Source organism: Uloborus diversus, chromosome 9 (assembly GCF_026930045.1).
Source record: "Uloborus diversus isolate 005 chromosome 9, Udiv.v.3.1, whole genome shotgun sequence".
In the NCBI taxonomy this organism is placed as follows: domain Eukaryota; kingdom Metazoa; phylum Arthropoda; class Arachnida; order Araneae; family Uloboridae; genus Uloborus; species Uloborus diversus.
In genome coordinates this window covers 28,080,085-28,102,326 of record NC_072739.1, presented here as the reverse complement: position 1 = coordinate 28,102,326, position 22,242 = coordinate 28,080,085, and the positions used below count along the sequence as shown (strand labels likewise).

General features: G+C 35.6%; 1 protein-coding gene across 1 annotated transcript in view; it reads left to right on the top strand.

Moving 5' to 3' along the window:
• Positions 1-17,964, top strand: part of LOC129230122 (protein bicaudal C homolog 1-like) — a 62,177-nt gene extending 44,213 nt beyond the window's left edge. The window contains exons 13-19 of the mRNA XM_054864527.1: positions 1,081-1,225; positions 6,324-6,529; positions 9,427-9,572; positions 10,525-10,615; positions 12,565-12,707; positions 15,922-16,018; positions 16,963-17,964. Of these exons, the coding sequence (XP_054720502.1) occupies positions 1,081-1,225; positions 6,324-6,529; positions 9,427-9,572; positions 10,525-10,615; positions 12,565-12,707; positions 15,922-16,018; positions 16,963-17,084 (950 nt within the window). The 3' untranslated portion in view covers positions 17,085-17,964. The remainder of the gene's footprint in view (positions 1-1,080; positions 1,226-6,323; positions 6,530-9,426; positions 9,573-10,524; positions 10,616-12,564; positions 12,708-15,921; positions 16,019-16,962) is intronic.
• Positions 17,965-22,242: the final 4,278 nt, after the last annotated feature.

Here is a 22,242-nt window from a genome sequence, read left to right as displayed (position 1 = left end):
TGTTTTTTTCTTTGTACAATGTTCCATAAATACTCGAGGCATCTCCACTGATTAGGAAAATTCTTTTTTTGTTTGTAACGGTATACTTCCACGTCGGTCTAATGGTAATGAAGTCCAAGGTAATGGTAATCATTAGAGGGAACGCTTCAAAAATCATACTCATTTAAAGTGATTTGTACTTTATTAACTTTGTACCGTCTCACATAGTAAACCGGTTTTTATTTATTTATTTTTTTTTTGTTTAGATGGATAGGGGTGGTCTAACTTAGGACCCAAATCATTGATTAACCATATTTGTTCTTTAGAAAAAAGTTATGAGTAAAAAACAGTAAATTTCATATTTTCCCTCACAAGCGATTAAATATAAAACCGATTGTTAAAGAAAATGCCATGAAACAAAGGTATGTACTTTCTTTACCCATAGTTAAAGAAAGTACTTTAAAACATTATTAAGAGCACTCATAATGAAAATTTTGAGTATAGAATTCTTTGAAGCAAACATAAAATTCATTCCAGTGGATTTTTTTTAATCTTCATTCTGTAATGGGGTATGTGAAGAAATAGAGTTATCACGAGTTACTTACACGTATTGTTGCGAAACATAAATTGCAATTTACAATGTGGTGTTCACTGGCAACATGAATGCCAGTAACTTTTACCGTAAAATTTCAGGAATTTTTTTAACATTGTACCTTAGGGCCGAATCTAATATCAATAATTTTTGCGGGTCAGTGTACGCACAAAATGGAAAAATATTTTTAAACATTCAAAATAACATTGGCCAATATGGAGAAAGGAAAATAAAAAACTAGAATTGTTTATTATATGATGCTTATTTTAATAAGATCATATATTTTAGAAACCAATTTCTGGATCCAAGTTTGTAGCATTGTCATTTATTGCACTTTTCGATTTGTAACATGTAATAAAACGAGACACACAGTTTTGAGGGCTGGATGTGACCCGCTGGTCGTATGTTAGGCACCACTGCGACCAGCCTAGGGCCACTGTATAGATCTTATACCGGTGTCTTTTTTTTTGGGACTCTGGACTATACATTAAAAGCACACGTCTTTTCAGAAGACGTGGAAAGATGGATTAATCGTCCAGACACGAGTTATGCATTCCCAGCGGGATCCAATACACAGAACTACGTCCAGAGAGATCGACAAACAACAGCGGATGAAGGAGATTCTGGAATATTTATACCGTCACACATTAACAAGTAAGTTGCACATATTTTTACGCACTTTAACCCAGGGATTTTTTAGATTTTGGCTGAAAATATTTATGCTTTTGAATGCAAGTAGTCAATATACAGGGTGTCTCAGTTAAATGCTTCAGAACTCCTAAGATGCACCTTGAAGACTCGAAATCATAAAGCAATTGAGGTGTCGGAAATGCTTTCCCAACTCGAAAAAATTCGATATATGCCGGGAGGATTCCTGAATGCAGAGTTGAATGCGCCGACGATGTAAGGTGTGCCAGTGGAAAAATCTTTGCACACGTTGACCTGTGTATCTTTGCTTTTTACTTCCTCTTACAAAAAAGGACTTATTGTATTAGTGAAAAAATTTTCACTCGGAAATCGACCTTAATATCCATTTTGCTCTCCCCCGAATGAATGATGAGGTTTTTTTAGACTCGACCCTACACGTGCATATATACCCAAGAACGTATAGACGCCCGGAATATCCGTTTTGACGATTCCCGAGTTAATTATGAGTTTTCTCGTGACGTTTGCATGTATGTGCGTATTTATATCGCATAAGTCAAGAACGGTATGTCCTAGAAAGTTGAATTTTGGTGCGTAGACTCCTTGTGGAGTCCAGTTGTGCACCTCCCCTTTTGGTTGTATTCGGATGTTTCAAAAGGAGTCTTTTGCACCTTTTTGGGGGAAATCATTGTTAATTTCGATGCTAACTCAAGTGGAGTTATAATTCGACGGACACTTGGCTATATATCGCCAGTGTTTTGGTCGCCAAGTTTTGTCACCACCTGGTGACAATTTTTTAAAATCTGGTTTCAATTTGGCCACTGTTGGTGATATTTAGAGTTTAATATTGAATCACATTCAAATTGCTAATAACGGGGGAAATAACATTAAATTGGAGTAAAAGGAAGTCATGTGATGCACACATCAGCTCGTTTACATGTATTAAAAATATTTTTCACTTACGGGTTTTTTCTTGGAGCTTCTGTGTACATCCAACTTTCTGGAAAGCATTTCTGACCCCACGTCTTTACTAATAATAAAGCTGAAAGTCTCTCTGTCCGGAGGATGTCTGGATGTCTGTGACGCGCATAGCGCCTAAACCGTTCGGCCGATTTTCATGAAATTTGGCACAAAGTTAGTATGTAGTATGTAGCATGGGGGTGTGCAACTCGAAGCGATTTTTCGAAAATTCGAAGTGTTTCTTTTTCTATTCCAATTTTAAGAAAAAAAATATAAGATGGACGAGTAAACTACGAAATTATCATAACGTGGAACCGTAACATGGGCACAAGCCAATTGGCGAGAAAATTCACCATACATTATTTGTAAATATACAGGCGAACCAAAAGACCTTTTGATTTTTCTATTACGGGCAAAGCCGTGCGGGTATCACTAGTTGCTATATAATTTCGAGTCTTCAGGATGCACCCTACCCCTCTTGAAAGTTCTGAAACGTTTAACTGAGACACCCTGTGGAAAATTTTTTGCAAAAATCATTGTATTTAAAAACTTTCATGTTGCGGGAGGGTCTTAAAAAGTCACACGCGCATCACTTGTAAATTACTCTTAAAGTACAAAATTTTGTTTAAAGGTTGATACTGTGTGTTACGATAAATTGTGGTTCCTTACGCAGGGTGTCAAAATCAAATGTACTGAATTTGGTGTAGTCGCTATATTTAACAGTTTAGAAGCATAAGAAAACTGTAAAACAAGATACCAAATCCCACACTGATTTTAGTTTTAAAATAAAAATCTGTGCTTTTACGTGAGCTCCCTTAGTATCCTTTTCTGGACACAAGTCTCGAGAAAAGTTTTGTTTCACTTTTTAATGCACTTATCCGTAGATGGGACTCTTTCATCAACTGTTCCAAACATATTTTGCATTTATTATGGAGTTTTGTTATGCATCCCAGGGCTAACGTCTTTTCCCTCTCATCTGCTCATAAAAAGTGAGGGTGGGTCAAACGAGAAAAAAAACTGCCGTCGAACTAAAAGAGCTCGGCTGCCACACTTCGTCAAGATTACCCTCAGGGCACTTAAGTTTTCTTTTTAAATCGACTGTTCAAATTCGGTACATTTGAATGGCACCGTGTACACAAATAAGTATTTCGTTGCCTTAGAGCAACAGTAAGACATCTAATCCTAGGAATAACAATAAGATACCCAACTGTTGCTCTGAGGCGACGATATTTGCATGTAGTTTGAAATTCCTGGATTAAAGTGCAAATGTATGATATATCATGCACAAAAGAGATTGAACAAGTGCTAGATTTTGATTTAGTAATATATTCTAAAGCAGGGCGTTTCAAATTGTGGTCCACGTATCCCTTGGAGGTCCACCGATACTTAGGAGATTCGTGACGAGTTCCGGAGGAAAATGGTTAAACGTTAATTGATACTTCAATGATGCGTTTGCATTTCAAAACTAGGATTTTCACCTTTTAAGTTGAACACTACGTTTCAAAATTCGGGGCTAAAATGAAAATTCCTTTCAATAAAAATATCTACCCGATGTATCATAGCAAGCCTTTGACTTTGAAATAACTGAGACGCAATTATAGCTTAAAATAGTACTTTTAATTTGCAAGGAACATCTCAAAAACATACACAACACATCTACGGAAGAACCAAGATACATTTTCGCGCTCACTGACAGTTGCCACTCTTAAGAAGAGTATCTTTATCGGCACTGATGCCACTCTCGACAACTACTACACAACATCTCGAGAAGCAACATGGCAATATTTAACGGTGGTCTGGTCGTTTTCTGCTTTGCCAGCGTGCAGTTTCGTCACGAGAATACGAATATTTGATAGTACGAAACTCTAAAATCTACCTTCCATGAATCTCCTGGGCCAGGTCACCTGGGCAACTAAAAAATTACCTTGACTACAAAATATTTCAGAAACTATATCACACTGAATCGTCCTACTCTAAAAAATAATTTGTCTGGTGCCTGAAATGCTTACCAATCTCCAAAAATGATAATCTTTATCGTTCTCTGCGTACTATTTTTGGCTTCGTCTTGAATAGAAAAAATACCATTTGCTCTTTGGAAAGGCAGATTCTTCCATTTGCCGCAACTCATCGATGCCGATTCGGATGTTTTCCCTAAGCAGCCGCATAAGGCATGAAATAAAAACTTTAATTTTCTGTTGAAACAAACTCCTGTTTGTGAAAATTGCAACACCATGAAGGAAGCATCATAGTTGAATGAAATTTAATACACAGTTGAGTGGTAATGGTACAAATAAATGATTATATATTAAAACCAGACAAACAATAAAAAGAGATTGAAATTAGTATTTTGTGTGGCCACTACGCGCCGCAATAAGAGCTGCTACACGACTCGGCATGGAATGAAACAAAGTTTGAATGTCTGCCTGCGGAAGAGTAGTCAATATCGTTTGAATGCGCAACCAAAGTTTGTCTGTCGAAGCAACAGGACGAGGATCACGAGCGAGACGCCGCCCAACGAAATCACGCACATGTTTAATCGGTGACATATCCGGGGAACATGCAAGCCAAGGAAGCTGTACCTGCTGTGATCAAGTAGGATTTGACAGTCATGTGAACGGGCATTATCCTGCTAGAATACAGCCCCTGGCAATCCTTGCAGGAAAGGAATAGCTTGGAGCTGTAAGACTTCGTTTATATATCGGGTACTGTTCAAATTGCTCACAATTCGTAGCAATTGTGATCGTCCATGATATGCTATGATACCCCAGACCCTAACTCCGGGGGTTCGTCCACTGCGGCGTTCGATAATGCACTCCGGAATGTGCCGTTCACCGGCATAGCGCCTGACACAAATTTGGCCATCATGGTGCCACAAATTAAAGCGGGAATCGTCAGAAAAGACGACCTGCTGCCAATCAGCACGCTAGCTCTTATGCACATTGGCCCATTGTAACCGCAGGTGGCGATGGTTTTGCGTGAGAGGAATCCTGTATAAAGGAATCCTTGCGCGCAGCCTACGCTGCAGCAGACGTCTCCGAATTGAAGCACACAATAAAACACCTGTAGCTGTTGACCACTGTGCTGCCAATCGTCTAGAAGCTGTGCGGTCCGTCAGCGCTAAACGCACCAGGTGTCTGTCATCGCAAACTGACGTCACATTTCGGAGTCCACTCCGGGATTTCCGAGCTGTCCGACCTTCGTCGTCCATCCGCTGCTTCCAAACACGCATGATTGTGCTGCTGTTACGCTGCACACGAGAGGCTACTGCACGATAAGACAATCCAGCTTCACGAAGGCTGACGATTCTGCCCCGTTCAAACAACGGAATTTGCTCAAATTTCGCTTTCTTTCGGAGAGGCATAGTAAAAATTCAGTTAACATTTACTCTAGCATATAATCATACACGCCTCGCTACAGCCGTCTATATTCGGTTTGATCCGACGTTCAGAGGGCGCTGCTCTGCATACGCATGCGCTACCGAGCTGCAATTCTAATAATTTGTATATCATGCCGTACTTTACATTTCCTGCGATTTTCAGCTCATTCGCGTAATTCCTTCGTGGTGTTGCAATTTTCACAAACAGGAGTGTATTATAAATAAAAATGTCAGTAAAAAATAGAAGTAATTGTATACTCGTGTATTGGGTTTTTTTTTTCAAAGAAAATGGGTAGTAGCCCTTGGCTGTTACTATCAGAGCTCTCATCATTTTTTGCATTGAAGGTCTTAGTAAAACTGAAAAGGTAAATCTACTCTCGCGCCCTTTTTCTTCAACGCTTGCTGTGGCATGCAGAACAAATTTTTATTGATACCTGACTGCATATTTACACTTAGCAGCAATATGTAGTTGATAACGAGGTAACAAAATTATTCATTAAAACTAATCACTGTGTGAAAAATCTGTAAAAACCTTATTTTCTGTTCCACTAGTATATTAGGCCAGGAAACTTTGTTGATATTAATGTTACAAAATTCAAAAGATTGAATTGTGCATTGTTAAGGGCAAACTATTTAAATCTTAACTATTTAAGTATATTAACAAGCATCTAAAAATTAACCTATATAAGATACTAATTTCGAACTATTCTAGTCTTTTGTATACTGTTTAAATGGATATTAAAATCTGATTAAATAAATTCCATTTTTTAGATTCATGAACAACGGTTATGAGACAAGAAGCGACTTGAGCAGCCAGCATGAATCGTCAGCATCTTCAACTTCTTCAAACGATACACCTGATTACAAAAATTCGAACGTGTTCCGAAAGTCGACGAGGAATAAAGAGCAGTCCTTTAATTCAAACGTTCATCAGTTGTTGGCAGATTATGGCAACAAAAAAATTACTGCAAATAAAGGTAAGACCTCGTAGAGCACAATATTGAAGGTAAATTTCAATGCCTTTATCTGTCGCTAATCATTTTCCGTAGCTTTTGAGAAATAAGATTGCTTATATTCACTACCAGTGGTACCCGCACGGCTTTGCCCGTATTAGAAATTAAAAAGTTCATTTGGTTTGCCTGTATATTTACAAATAATGGATGATGAATTTATCTCCAATTCGCTATATTCATTTGCTTGCCCGTGCTACGGTTCCACGTTATGATAATTTGGTAATTTACTCGTTCATGTTGTGATAATTTGCTCGGTAAAATTTTCTTAAATTGGAATAGAAAAAGTACAAAATAGAATTTTCGAAAAATTGGTTCGAGGTATACACCCCATGCTACAAACTATTTTTGTACCAAATTTCATGAGAATCGGCCGAACGGTCTAGGCGCTGCTCGTGTCAGATCCTAACGCAGATCCAGAATCCAGACACTTTCAGGTTTACGCCCTGGCTAATGGGCGGTAATTTACTGAATATACTTTCAGGTTTATTATTAGTAAAAATACCGTAGCTAATATTCGTTCCTATTGTTCGCATTTTTATCGGCGAGTGATTAAATTCATTTAAAGTAGAAACATTTTCATTCAACGTTAGTCTATTTACTTTAATTAGAATGCTGGGTTTTCAAATTGTGTGCTTTGTGCAATTCTCCATTATTTCTGAAAAATCAAAATGAGCTGCCAAGGTCCGGCTCCTACATTTCAAAGTAGAGATCTGTTTCTAGATACACCAGGTGAACAAGTATGAATTGCGAATTTCAGGCAACGGATGGCACAAAAAGGTAGTTTATGCTACAAAAATTTGACACTGGGGCATTTTATGTCAAGTGTCAGACGAGTGATAAATTGTAAAAATATGTAAATGTCACGGAATTGTCTTTAAAACGTCGAAATTCATATAGAACAAAGAGTATTTGTGGGAAGCATAGTTTATCGGCTTACTCGCCAGACTTGGCTCCTTTCGATTATCACTTGTTAGCAACAATGGGTAACGCTCTTGCTGAGCAGCGCTTTGGTTCATACGAAAATGAAGAGAAAAAACACTGAATGGCTCGCAGCAAAACGGTAGGAGTTTTTCTAGCATGGCATACACAAATTGCCTGAAAGACGAGCAAATTGAACAAGCGAAGAAGCATACTTCGAATAAAGCCCTTTTTATCATTCTTTCGAACTTAACATGCTTTGTTTTATAAATCAGAATTTCATACTTGTACCAGTAAAATTATGAAACTAAAAGTCGAGAAAACGCCCTATCGATTCAAAATTAAATCTTTCAGACTCAATTTCAAATACGGCAGACCGTCAAAAGTGAACGTCAAAACCTTGAAGCGTCAAAAATCAGAACGCATTCCCATTAAGTTTTAACTACTCTGAAATTGCAAAGAAAACTATATACATTTCTTGAAATAATGAGTGATAAAAGAACTGAAATTATGACCAAGCTCGGAACACAGCCAGAAAGTAATCAAGCGCAACTTTTAGTACTAAAGCAAAAGGAAGACTTAGTAGAAACGAAATTAACTTCAATGTAACATACTATACTGTCATGGTCAGACTCGGGTTTTTGAGGAAGTAGAGCACGAACTTTACTTTTTGCCCTCCCTTCCCTACCTTTGCGTACATCATATTAGAAAATGTTTTTCAAGTTGAAATTTTTGCATCTTGACTCAAATTTACCAGTTTTTAAATACTTTAGCTGGAATTTTTTGACCCCCGAACTTCTATTATCTGGGTCTGTGCCCCGGGTGCCTATATGCCTTAATCTGTGCCTGAAATAGTATTACTAACTGTTATGTACATCTTGTATAACCACTTTTTTGATAAACTGGTCATACTATTTTCCTAAATGGCATTTTTTTTTGTTTTCGAAAACCCGAGCAATTTAAAAGTTCGAACTACCTACGGTCTCAATTAGTTCGGATTTTCGCGTCCTACTGTAATCTGTTCAAATTCAATACTCCATAGCTTAAATATGCTACTTTGCGGTGCTTCAAAGACTACCGAAAGGAAAAAATACTGTTCCACGTTTTTTCATTGTGGTATAATGATCGTATTAAATTAAAAAATTTAAAAAACCCCAACTGAGTCGCAAATATAATTGATTTTGAATGATAAAAGGCTTTTAAAAAGGATTTTCAATTTTCCCTCTTGATTCTACAAGTATTTTATTTGTTAACAAATAGAAACTGGCAACAGATAGAAATTTTAAATCATTGCTTTTAATTTCCTTGTCAACCAACAATGAATTCGGTTACCAATCGCTTGAATAAAAGCTTAGCCGTATTTAAAATCTGCTTTAAAGAAAGTTAGAGTTCGAATTCAAAAAAACATGGAATTTCCAAACACATCAGATGCAGAAAAGAATACTCTGTATTTTGGTACTAAATTAAAATTTTTTTAAATGTTTTCACTCAAAAATCGCAAAAACCTTAGAGGTTTCTAATATATTCGTTAATGTCATCCGAAGACGCAACCTAGCTAAGAACTCTCTTGATCAACTCTCCTTTCGAACAATTTTTTTTTAAAAATCTGCCCACCCGTTTAGGCACAAGAGTGCCACAGACAGATACACATACAGACACGTCAAACTTATAAGCCCCTTCCTTTGTGTGTCGGGGGTTAAAAATATAGGCTTCTGACTGTTCCTGTGATAAATTTCAAAATAATAGAAAAGAAAAACCACAAACACGATGAAAAATCAGTCTTTTACAAAGTTTAAAAGGAGGTAATAAATTGCAGCATTTGTTCGTTTTACCTCTTTCAACCGCCATTAGCCATAGATGGCATCGTTCCCTCTGTTTTACTGGAATTGCGAATAAAGTTTTTGACTACCTGTTTCTGTCTGAATTTCAATAATTTCTTTTAGCCATGCAGCAGCCGATAGGTGACGGCGTGCGCACCCCCACACACATGTGGTCTGGATATGGATTCTCCAAATCGATGCCAGATTTCGCAGCCAGGGCGGCCCAACGACAAGCTCAGAACACTGGATCCATTTCGGAATACCTTGAGGTAATAAGTTCGACTAGCTTCCTTCTAACTTGAAACGAATTTTATGAAATTGAATTTTACGAAATACAGGGCTGTTAACTGAAAGTACCAAAAAAATCAATAGTTGTGACATACAAATGACTAACTTCTCTGCTAACTATAGTAGAATAATAATTCAAAAACCATTGTCAAGCTTAAGAATAGAGCTTTCTATTGATGTAGAACGTGACTTCTACATTGTGGAGTGCCTTATGCCAGGCCAGTGACCTCCTTGACCCCCTCAACATTTCCGATTTTAACGAAATTTTGTGGAAAGGAAAAGCATGACAATATAAGTAATCCTGCCAGTTTCCAGAATTATACTTTAAAAATTTTACGACATACAGAGCTGTTAAAAACTTAAAGTGAGAATTAAACGGAAAGTTGTGATATGCAAGTGACTGTAACTTCTATTCTAATGATAGTAGAATATTTGATCTTAAATATCTAAAAACACTCCCCCTTAAAATTTCTTAAATGTGTTTCGTAGCTCTAACACTGTTCTTCCACTACACCAAAACGTAGGCTGGAACCGGATTACTTATCTTCTCATATGTGTCCCTCACGCCAAATTATGTTAAAATCGGAAGTGGTGAGGTCAAGAAGGTGAATGATCCGAGATGGAATTGCCCTATAGGGTTTATAGAATGGTAGTTCATAAAAGTAAAATTTCTGCCATGCATCTTTCAAAGGGTGCAGGCGATCAAACATTCGACTCTGATCCTTGCAGTGTTTAGTCACCAGAAGATTTTTCGCTCTTGAAAGAGAATTTATTTAATGTAGTTTCAGAAAATGTTTACTTAGATTAGATAGAACTACAGAACTTTTAGTATATTCTTTCTTCCTCATACGATGTGAAAATTCTTGTATTGTTGCACTATTTTTATATTCGTAGTCTAAAAACCGAATTTTAAATAAGTGTTCTCTAATTTAGTTAAACGATAAAGCTTTGGGTGTTGGAGCACAGACTACTAAAGGTTGGAACACGGACTCTGTTGACAAAGGAGATGGCCCTTTAGAACAAGGTAACTTTTTATTTGCAATGTCTTAAATACTTTCTGCTACAAATATTGGGGAACAAATCAGTTCGAGCAAAATTAGAGGAGCTGACAAATTTTGAAAGTATTTTAAATTTAAAGTCCAGGTTCGTGCTCAACTACATAGATGCCTTTGGACTTGTCTGCAAGTCGTGACTAAAATGTAGTTCTTCATAAGAACAACAATCGACATGCAAGAATATTATGTAAGGAATTGCATTTGCTGATGCAAAGGACGAACCCAACAGGTTTCAAAAGCACGCGTGTGAAACGTATTCCTGTAGATCTTTTGAAAGGTTTCGATTTTGATAAGTAAAAACTGATCCAACGTTAAGTTTGCACCTTATCTGTAACCAAGGCCCGACTTTTTGGGTCGTGGGTGAGAAAATATCGGAGCTATCTACGACATTTTGAATTGTAATATTGCACGTGATTTCACTGAAATACGAGATAAAATAACTAAATAGTATAATAGTGTTAATGAACAAAAGAATTTTCGAACTTCATCGATCGATAGCAACATAAATGTTACCGATATGCTCATATTCGATCAAAGAATAATAAACTAAAGCTGATTTTTATGCCATGATTCGGTTGTCCCACTTGCCTCGTTGCATGTGCAGAAATCACAGGCCCGCCTTTAACTCTTCATGTTATCTTATTCGAGCAGTACTCCAATCGAATATTCTCATGAGTATCTAGCTTTATCAAATGACATATTAGAAGTATCACCAAGGTTTGGAGAGTGTACATTGGTAACTGTCGCACCATTTATAGTTTTTGGTGAACTTCTTACCGGTTGTTGTCGTCGTTGTATGGGACAACACAATGAAATACAATAGAACAAAGTTAATTTGAGCCGAAAGCTTGAAGAACGGTTTGGCGACTTCTTCGACCTTGTCAGTGTAGAGTGTATGCTTTGTTCAGGTTAGTTTTGAAGAAGGCCGCTATGGTGGAAAGACAATTGAAAATGCGTTCCGGGTCAAGTTGTTTTCCAGGGTTATGTAGTCAATCTTGGAAGATTCTGAATCTATTAAGTCCTAATCTTCATGCCCTTCAAGTGCCCTGTTCTAAGTCTGGTGATTGTTGTAGTTATGTTTCTGTTGTAGTTTAGTTCAGGTAAAAAGTATTTCTTGATTGAGTTAGTACATTCTCATTTTCGCGACTGCATTTGCGTCAGACGATGTAGTGGATAAGGGAGAAGGATCGATAGTTCTAGCTTTCTTGGCAAGAGAATCTACTTGCTCGTTGCCTTAACATGAGCTGGGATCCATTGTAAGGTACATGATTTCTTTGCGGCAATGGAAGTGTTCGGTTATAGTTTCTATAGTCATTGAATAGTGTTGGAACTGAAAATAGAGAATTTGAATTGTAGAATATTCTCAATGTTTTGTGTTCATATTTAATTACTAACGTTACTTATTTAATGTTTATGCAAATTAACCTTGCTCTATTTTTCTAATGGCTTTACTTTTGGTGTGGCAACAGTTTTATCTAATGTATAAAACTGCCAGTGTTGCAGTAGTCAGGACTTTTTTTTTCCTTTTTCTTCACGCGAGTGTAAACAAACAATACTTTTAATTTGTTTTTAATAAATAGTTTTGTTGAAGTCCAGTGCTGTCTCTTGATGTTTAAATTCAGTAAAATAATGAAGTAAGAATCTACGACATTGAATCAAATGTCCCGTACCTGCAACAAGTTATATATGTGTTTTGATTTAACAAATAGTCTTAGTACATTTGTTTCATTATGAAATACCTGTTCACATTTTACCAATTTTCAATGTGATAATACATTAATGAAGATGCCCCACATTGCAGCCGTATGCACCAAGTTTAATTTTAAATGTCTGTTTAGAGATAATTTAATGTCTTTCTGATTAAAAAATGACTCTTTACTTATCTTAATCATTAACATGTTTTTACATTATTTTTCAGTTCAATCGCCTTTCAGTTTGAGTAATTTCTGGGAAAACATTCCCCAGCAATCGACAATAAACTACAGTTCCATCAAGAATCTGGAACAGCTGTTCAACCTTTTAGACCTTCAGAAATATTACGATGTGTTTCTCCATCACGAGGTAAGATTATTTCTAGAATCTGAACAAATGCTTTAAGGAGAAAGTTGATTGAATGTCCTTCTCACATTGATGTTTGGATATTGTAGTTACAGGACGCATAGTGTGAAAGTTCCGTCGATATGAACACTTAAGGCATAGTGTCAAAACATAAAGATCTTCTCTGTTGCCGTTTATTTGCTCTGAAAAAACTCGAGCAAAACTGCATAAAAGAAATCGGTGAAAACAGTAGGCGAATAATGCAGATTTTTTTTTACCCTTATCAACTGATGCAGTTCTAGGAAAGCTAAGTTTTGTCCATTTGTTCAAAGGGTTATTCTTAATCAAAAAAAAAAAAAAAATCGTAAGTCTCTTGACTCCCCACATTACTGGAAATTGAAGGTCTGACCCATATAAAATATGCTACATGCGCAGTTAGGGAATTCAAGTTAAGTTCTTGCAGTTGTCTGGTGTCAAACAGGTCGCAAACGAACTATTAGTGATTATATGTAATATTCAAAGCTATTTAGCCAAGTTAGAATTTCCCATTTTAATTGGTTTGTAATTTAAATACAAAGTGCAGTTGCTGAATAATTTGAATATTGTCCATGCAAAAGTCTGAAGCTCAGTTCCGTTCTTCGAATGTAAATTTAGGGAATGTTTTTTCTGATAGGATGTAACGCTTAATATGGCATGCATTTTGTTTTTTTAAAAAAGGGATTCAAGTGCAATATACCAGACAGCCCGGGTATCGCATCCAAAGACAGTTTCGTTCTTATTAGAACTCTTCAGTCTGGAATTTGGTTTTTTGCATTAAGTTCTGCCTTAGCCCTGGCTTGTGGGCGGTAACTTACAGCTGAATGATTAAAGTGTCCAGGGATTGTACTTCAAGTGCTGTGCAGCGCACTTAACTGGTGCTCTCCTCACAGTGTTCAGGATTTTAAGCCAATCAATGGCTCCGGGTTTGGGAAATTAAAGGCTGTACTTAATCTTGAAATCCTATGAGGTATTTAGGGTTAAATATCCCAATTTAACTCTAAGAAATTTTGAGTAATTTTTTTGATATAATCAGTGGGGGGGGGGGGGGAGGTATATTCTATTCGGTTCGACAGTTGCTTTTAAAGAATACCAAATTTAAAACGAAAAAATCTTCTAAATTTAAATCTGCAAGTTTCTAATCCTGATTCGGGTTTTCTATTTTTTTAAGTCCGGATTTTATAACGGTCTTACGGCACCGATAGGGAGAAGATTCGGTTATGATTTCAGGTTGCTGTAGTTGATGTACAAGCGTTTAACGAAAATAATCAAATTATTTCCGCTAAAGCATTAATAAAAGGAAAAATCAACTCGTATGATAAGTTTTGTCATTCAGCAATCTGCAAATGCAGCAGCCATAAGCTGCAGGGACAGATACAAGGGACTCTCTACCGGGAATGTTTTGAAAATAAAGTTAAAAAACTAAAATTCAGACATGTTTCTTTGATGTTGGGAGAAGGGAGGTTTGGGTTTGAGACCCTATCCCGGTACAGTTTCGGAATTGAAGTTCAAAACCATTGTGATCAATATTTTTAAATACGTTTACATATTAAAAAAGTAAGTAATAAAGATCAATCGCCTCCCCCTTGAAAAATTTCTGAATCTGTTCTTGATAAACTGTCAACCTGCAAGAGACTATGAACAAATCAAATTAAGCAATTTTTAGCAGTCGACGCAAAATACTAATATAGGAGCTTGAATGGTTAAAACACGCAGGATTACGACAATGTAAGCTAAGAAATCTTTCAAGCAGTTTTGATAAAGCTTTAAAAGTAGGAGTACTGTTGTCATCAGGCATATAAATATAAATTTAATTTACACTACTGTCAATAGTTTAAAAAATCAAACTCTAACTTCTGCCAAGGTTAATCAGTGCTTAAGTGTTCAACGCCGAAGACTGCAAGCCTCAGCGCAAATGCCTTACTTTACGCTACAACTTAGCAAACTTGCTCTTGTGCATTTATTGAGCAGTTTCATCATGATAGATGAATTATAGCCTTGTGACGAAGTTATTTTCTTTTTTCCCACTGTTTTACTGTAAATACGCAAATTTCGAGCAAGTAATTGTATAAAAAACCGGTAGTCACACTTTCAGTTAACAGGAAAATAACTCTTAATTCTTTTATTCAATCAGAGGCAACTAAATCAACTAGACCCAATTTTTGCTTTTCCATTTTTTTTTAAAATAGAATAGTTAGAACGAAATAAAATATACATGGTTTACTTTTCACATTATTATGATCAAAAATAATAGCATAAATCTAAGTAAAAGTACAAAAAAAAAAACTTTCTCAATTCTGCATATGGGTCAAGTGCCCCTATATCTACGGAGTTTTGACCCCACACTTAGGAAAACATGCCCCTCTTAATGAATGTAAGTAATTGAACAAATGTTCACTCTTTTTGTGAAGTGTTACCTTTTTTAAATTAATCTTACTCCACATTAGCAGAGAAGCATAAGACAAATTCAAAACTTAATAAGCTCAAACCTAAACGATATTTCGGGTATTATTTTAGTTATTTATCAAATAAAAACTATTATACCAAAAATGTTTTCTATTTTAATTATTCATTAAGTAAAAAAGAAATCTGGTCTTTTTAATTCACAATATTTATTCGCCTCAGTAAAAGCTAATCAATTGGCCTAAATAACAATATTTAGTTATTCATAAATAAAAAGTTTATTGAAAAACATCGGATTAAACAAAAGGAAATTTTCCTAGTAAACTTGACTTGAAGCTCCATAGGTAGCTTTCTTTTGTTTATCTTAAATTTTTAGCAACTTATATTACAGTTCTATAAAATTACTGCATATCAATAGAGAGCCTAGAAAAATGACTAAAAAATTTATATTTTTAAAATTTCCCTCAAAACTGGAAGTTATAATTTAACTAATTCCAAAATCCTCAAACTTGAATTGAAAGGTGTAGTACCATTTAACGCTGAATTTCTTGAAAACCACTGATAAATCTAAAATGTCATCGCCCTGCAAAATGCTGTTCCGTTATTGATCAACCAATGATATGACTAAAATTCGCCCTAAGTATAACCTTTTCGTGGAAAAATTCACCATGGGTCAAGTCTCCCTATGGGTCGAACCTCCCTAGTTTCTCCTAATTAAACGGAAATATTGAAGCGATTTTCTTAAGTGTGCCATACGGGATGAATAAAATTGTTTAGGATAATATTTATTTCTTTTCAGATTGACTTGATAACCTTTCTAACTCTGACAGATATAGACTTGCAGCAGTTAAATATAAGTTATGGAGCGAGACGTAAAATGCTCACAGCGATAGCAGGTAAGTTCAACAGCAATGTAGATTCAGAAAAAAATGTCAAATTTAAAATCTGCTTTTAGTGTAAACTAGTTAAATTAAGAGCTCTGTGCAATGTACATTGCTATTAGTGTAATGTATCTTCTGGTATTTTAATGAATAAAATGTTCAAGAGTTTTGTGATAACATAATTGCAAGACAATATCTTCTGCACTGTGCGAAATAATTTACTTTGCCTGGTTAATTTTCTCAATCTAATTCAGTGCTCACAAATCTTTGCATTGAAAAAAGCTCCTTGAAACAGCAAAACGTGGCTGCAGTATTTCGCAATTCACTTTTTTTTTTTATTAGCAACTTCCCTTAGCAACTTCAATTTAATTTTTTTAATAGCAGCTTTACTTTTTTTTTTAATTGCAACTTCAATTATTTTTAATAGCTACTTTACTTTCCTTTGATGGCTAGCTACTTCACTTTCCTTTAATGGAACACCACTTCATATAGCGGTTTCATTCAATTACCTCTTTTATTGTATCGCAACTTCACTGGCTTTTTCTATCACGTTAAATGACGCTCGCATTTGTGACGAAATCCCAGCGAGTTCTCACGCGCAGTACGAACGCATTGATGAACAACAATTTTCTGCTTAAAAAAATTCAACGGAATCCATTAAAAGTTTTGATAAAGTACACTTGCATATAGTAATGATATTACCCTAAATTACTAAAGATGTAATGTTTTAATTTCATTATTAAGTTTTAATCTCGTGATGAAATCCGCGATTTCAATGGATAGTTAATTGTCAGTCACAAATGACCGGCGGGACAAACGCGCTAATGATAACTCAATTTAACTATTTCATGTTACAAAATAAATCAACTTTTTGTTAATACACTATTGATCTATGGCGATTTTACCATATAGTGTTGTAGCCTAAAAATGTTAATAAGTTTTTTTCTTTTTTCCAATAGCTATTAGAGACCAGAAAATCGGCGATTGGACTATGAAAAATTTCAGAGCAGCACCTGGAGCCGAACGCAGAGGACTTTACTCGAGATATTCCACAACTTCTCTAACAGATGAAAATGTCTAACTTGTTTATTGAGCTTAAATTCTTAGTGTTCGAATTCGATTCGTTTGTAGTTGAACGGAAGCCAAGGACTGAAAGTTGCTGAGCAACTCCAGATGCTTCCTCTCCTCCGGAAATTCAAAGCCGACTTGATCTCAATGGAATGCACGTTCTGGTCCCTAAAAATTCAGAGTAATATAAAGTCAATACTTGTATGATTCTGCTTCAAATTGCACTCTCCTGGTATTCAAACATTAAATTCAGACTAAATTTTTTACTGCAGTTATTAAGGACTCGACAGTGCTGTTATTGCATGTACATTTTAGATACCATATTTATACTAATATTACTAATGCTTAGTTTTAACTTTTAACACTAATACGTACTGACTTTGCTATAAGTGAATTTTTTTAAATGTGTAATCTAATTTATGAAATTTTGATTAACTCTTAAAATGTTTCTGGTTTAAATTTCAATTTTATTAAGCTTTCTTACTTGACAATGTTTGCGCATTCGCTTTCTTTATTAAAGTCCAACTGGACATTTTCTTGTTTAATGTTTTATGCGTTCTAATTTTTAAAGTTTACTACTCTGAAATATTGCTCTCGCTTCAGAGTTATTTTTTCAAAACCATTTACTTGGCTCAAGACTTGCTCAAGGTAGTCTCTTGATAATTTCAATATTTTCTTATAACTTCGTCGGAGTAATTTTTGCAGTGCAACGGTAGGTCATTTGGAACGAACTTTTCTTTAGAGAAAAAAGATCCTATGAGGCTAAAATATCTTTTACTGCAAAGCAGCTTATTGTATTCCAAAACCGCAACAAATTTTATATTTCGGTATATTTGTACTGTTGCCTGTAATTTGATCTGTTTTATCGTTATTAGCGGATACCAATAAAGTTAATAGACTTGCAAAACTTGTCTCTGAATTTTATTGTCGTTGCGTAAAATAATGACTACGTGTTTTGTCACTTGAAATAAGATTCCATGCCTTTTTTAGTATCTTAAATACATTTGTGAAGGTACTGGAGTAAATATTAATGGTTGATTTGGGTTTTTTGGTACAAGAGCCTAAACAGGTTACACTGCACAAAACAATTGTTAAATAAGGGCGAAAAGAGCCAAAAAAGTGAGTCCTGTTAATAAGGGGCAAAAGACATAGAATTTAGAAAAAAGAGGCCAAAATAAACACAAACTAAGATTTAAATTTTGAACGACGAGCCGAAAGGAATAACTGAGAAACAATTTTGATTAATACAAAAAATGTAAAACAAACAAGGACAAGAACGAACACTAAATCAGACAAAAACCGATCTCCTGAAGGAAGGGGAACAATTTATGATGAGGTGTGTCCCCAAGCAGTTCCTTCAAAGATCGATGAAACCGATTGAAGAATTTGTAACAAATATGATTGAAATTGGGACAATCGGAGAGGATTTGTAACACTGTCTGATTGCCGTTGCATATCGGAACAGATTCGAGGCGAAATCGATGTCTGAGTGAACCTTGTGTAACCAATACGAAGACGGGCTATTACAACTTGTTCTCTTCTGGTGATCTTTGACTTGAAACCATTCGTCGAGTCATCAAAGATCACCGGAAGAGTTATTTCCTCTGAATTTTAAGGGTCTATAAGTACCTTAAAAATAAGTGTGACTTCTTCGATTTTTTCCGAGCAGGGCCAAATCTTGAAATTGCCGCAACTAACCATCTTTCTCGTTTTTAGGTTAAACAAAAATAAGTAAAAGCCACAAACAGCACCGAGGGTAACCATACCACTCCAAAAAATTGCCGCCTGCATGATCACCAGCTTACTTTCCAACCAGATCAACCACTGAGAAATAACGAAAAATATCTGCATAGTTTAATATTTTTTTGTCTCCACACAACTTCATAAATTATAAAACAATGAAACTTTTCAACGTATCTTCGAAGTTACGAATGGTTTTAGGTCATAGATACGTAATATATAGTGCAAAACCGATAGGTGAAATACGTAACCATAAATATATTAGAAATAAAAATTTTAATGGAACCAGGCTCTTCAGTAGCATTTGCATGCATGACACTTTTTCCGCATTACCTTAACGCTTAGCGTTAGGAGTTAGAGGCATGCATAACACGGAACACATTGCTATAGCTGAAAATGCACATTAATAGTTACACACGGTGTCCCATAATGCAATATACAAATTTGGAGATAAGGTAGAGAAAACACTGAACACATTGCTATATCTGTGAATCGACTCTGCGCCCCTTCTGCACAACGATGTTAAGCATGCGCCCCTCCTCCACTATAAATGATCAAGCATTACAAAAATGGAAATAACGAATAACAGCACAAAATAGCAGATAACTGCAAAAGCATGTTTCGAGATTACAAGAAACCCCTTTTTTCAAGGTAAAGTTACTGAGCTTATAGAAAAGACACTTGAAGACTTCTCATAAACTCGCTTATTTTGCATGGAGTAAGGGGTTCCAAACCCCGAAACGTGTCTGCAGTAATCTGCAATTTTGTGCGATTACACGCTGTTTCTTTTACTTTTTATGCACAAAGGTATTTATTAAAGACTACTCCAATCAGAATTCGATACTGTTTAGGATAACTGAAACCAGTTATTTGATTAATATGTACATGTAATAATTTCGCACATAAATTTAGTATTACTATTGCGACTCATACCTTTATTTTGAAAATATTAGGACACATGAAATCGAGGAATCAAAAACTTCAGACAAATTAATTTGAAGTATGAAATAGGTGGATGAAGTTGGCATATGCTAGTTCCTTTCACGAAATCGGTGGGATGCAGCCACTGTTTGTCCTGTGCAAAATTTCGGATATTCAATTGACTGATATAACACTTCAGGCACTTTTCAACGTCCAGATCCTTTATTGGACTTGGGGCATGCCAATGCTGAAAATGCAGATTAATAGTAACACACGGTGTCCCATAATCATCCGGGGGGGGGGGCTAAGGGGCTATAGCCCCCCCTTCAGGTCCGAACTTACACTAGGTAAAATCGAAATTTCAGAGACTTTTTGTACTGCAATACAATTGCGAATTTAAATATGCATTACAGTGAAATGTAACTACTATATATAGTGGCATGTTAATAGAAGGGAGGAGGGAGCTAAGAGACTGTAGCCCTTCCCATTTGGTCAAAACTTAAAACAGATTAAATTGTGATTTGCATTGAAAGGGTGCTTGGAGGAAAAAGTTAGATTTTGCAATAGTTTCTTTTTAAATCTGAGAGTTGTTACTTCCAAGTGAAATCAGCCATTTATATGTTTAACTTCGTTCCCAGGTTAAGGGGGCTATAGCCCTCTTCCCTCCTTGGGGTCAGAAATAACTCGAAACAAAACCGAAATTTCGAAGATTTCAAATACTTCAAAACTTTGGCGAATTTATATATGCATCAGTGGTGGCTCGAGCTTCGAAAAAGGGAGGGGGCCAGATCATGGATGCACTTTCAATTCCCCCCCTCCCCCGGTTTTTGAAAAAAAAATATTTTTCTTTTTTTTTGACATTTAAACTTTCATAAAACAGTTATTTGAGTTAAATAAATAGAATTCAACTCATTTTAAACACAGAATGAGCTACAAAATACTCAAACTATAAAGTAAATCACGAACGATATTAATACTGTCATGTTTATGTCCATGATTGCCGGCAGGGTGGCGCTCTTTTACTCCATTACTTTTAGAAATAAAGTTTAATCAATTAGTTTGGGAAAAGCAACGAAATACATCACGAAAATGATTAATCTCACGTTTGTGGCCACTACGCTTTCCGGCGCTGCAGTACGCCTCCGTTGCAGCACCAGTAAAGGGATGCAAGGGAGCTTTTCAAAATTAATAAATTTTAAAAAGCAACATTTATCTAATATTGTAAAGGTAATATTAGTTTTAATCTTGTAATAACTAATTATTTTGAATGAGTAACATTAATTTTATTTTAAGCAGGACCAAGTTACAAAAGTGCAAAATTATTGTGATCAGAGAAATGTGTGAAAAATTATAAATTAAGTTCAATGAAAATGCATCTCAGTGTTCGCTTTAAAATAAATAAAATAAAAATAAACTAAATTTTAAAAAACAAAGAAAAAGTTCTTAGCGATTTACATGCTGGTGTACCCTCTTGCATATGAATCTGCCGGCACCCATGGGCCAGATTAAAAAAATTTATGCAGACAGAAAAAAAATATATCGAACTCTTTTTATTCTTCAAATTTTTGATAACTTGTCACATTTTCTTTAAAACTACATGAGCAGTAATTTAAAACATGTAATAATTTCTATGTAACATTTGGAAGCTTTCTGCTTTACACATCCAAGTCTAACCTTGATTCTCAAAAAAAATTTAGACTTGATATGCATACCAATTTAGAGCAAATGGTCACTCAAAATCTATGTCGCAATTTTGTCATGTCTGTCACAGCAGGTTTTAACCCAATAAGTTTCAAATATTTTTTATTAGGTGAAAATTTTAGTGTTTATTTCAAGTGAGGTCTATATTCATATCACCCCATGGGGGGGGGGGGGCAAGTTTTTCCTTCTCAATTAACATTTACTACTTGAAAATCAACAAACATTGTAACATTTATAGGCCACCTAATTCAAACCAGGGACAAGATGAACAGATGTACCGTATTATAAGTGACATGTCCAGTAAAGGATCCGTTATCATAATGGGGGATTTCAATTTTCCGGGTATTGATTGGAATAATTTTTATCCTGGTAATGACAAAGAAGAGGAATTTTTAAAAGTAATTGGTGACTGTTTCTTAGATCAAGTTGTAACTCAGGGAACTCGAGAGGAGGCCATTTTGGATCTAGTTTTTTGTAACATAGGTAGTTTTGTTCAAGGGTTGAGTGTAGGGGAGCATATTGGAGATAGTGATCATAACAGCATTAGATTCCGGGTTAAATTTGAAGTGTGCAAAGATGATAATTTTAGGTTTGTGCCCAATTTCAGAAGCACCGATTTTGTTGCACTTAGGCAGAGCTTGAAAGAGGTTTTTTCGTCAGGGTTGGAAAATAACGACGTAGATCAGCAGTGGACGGAATTTAAGGATAAACTTGCTAAAACCGTTGGGGACTATGTTCCATTTAGGAGAAAAGGTGTTAGTACCAAAATTTGGCCCATGTGGTTCTCCAGGAAGACTAAAAAAGCTCTT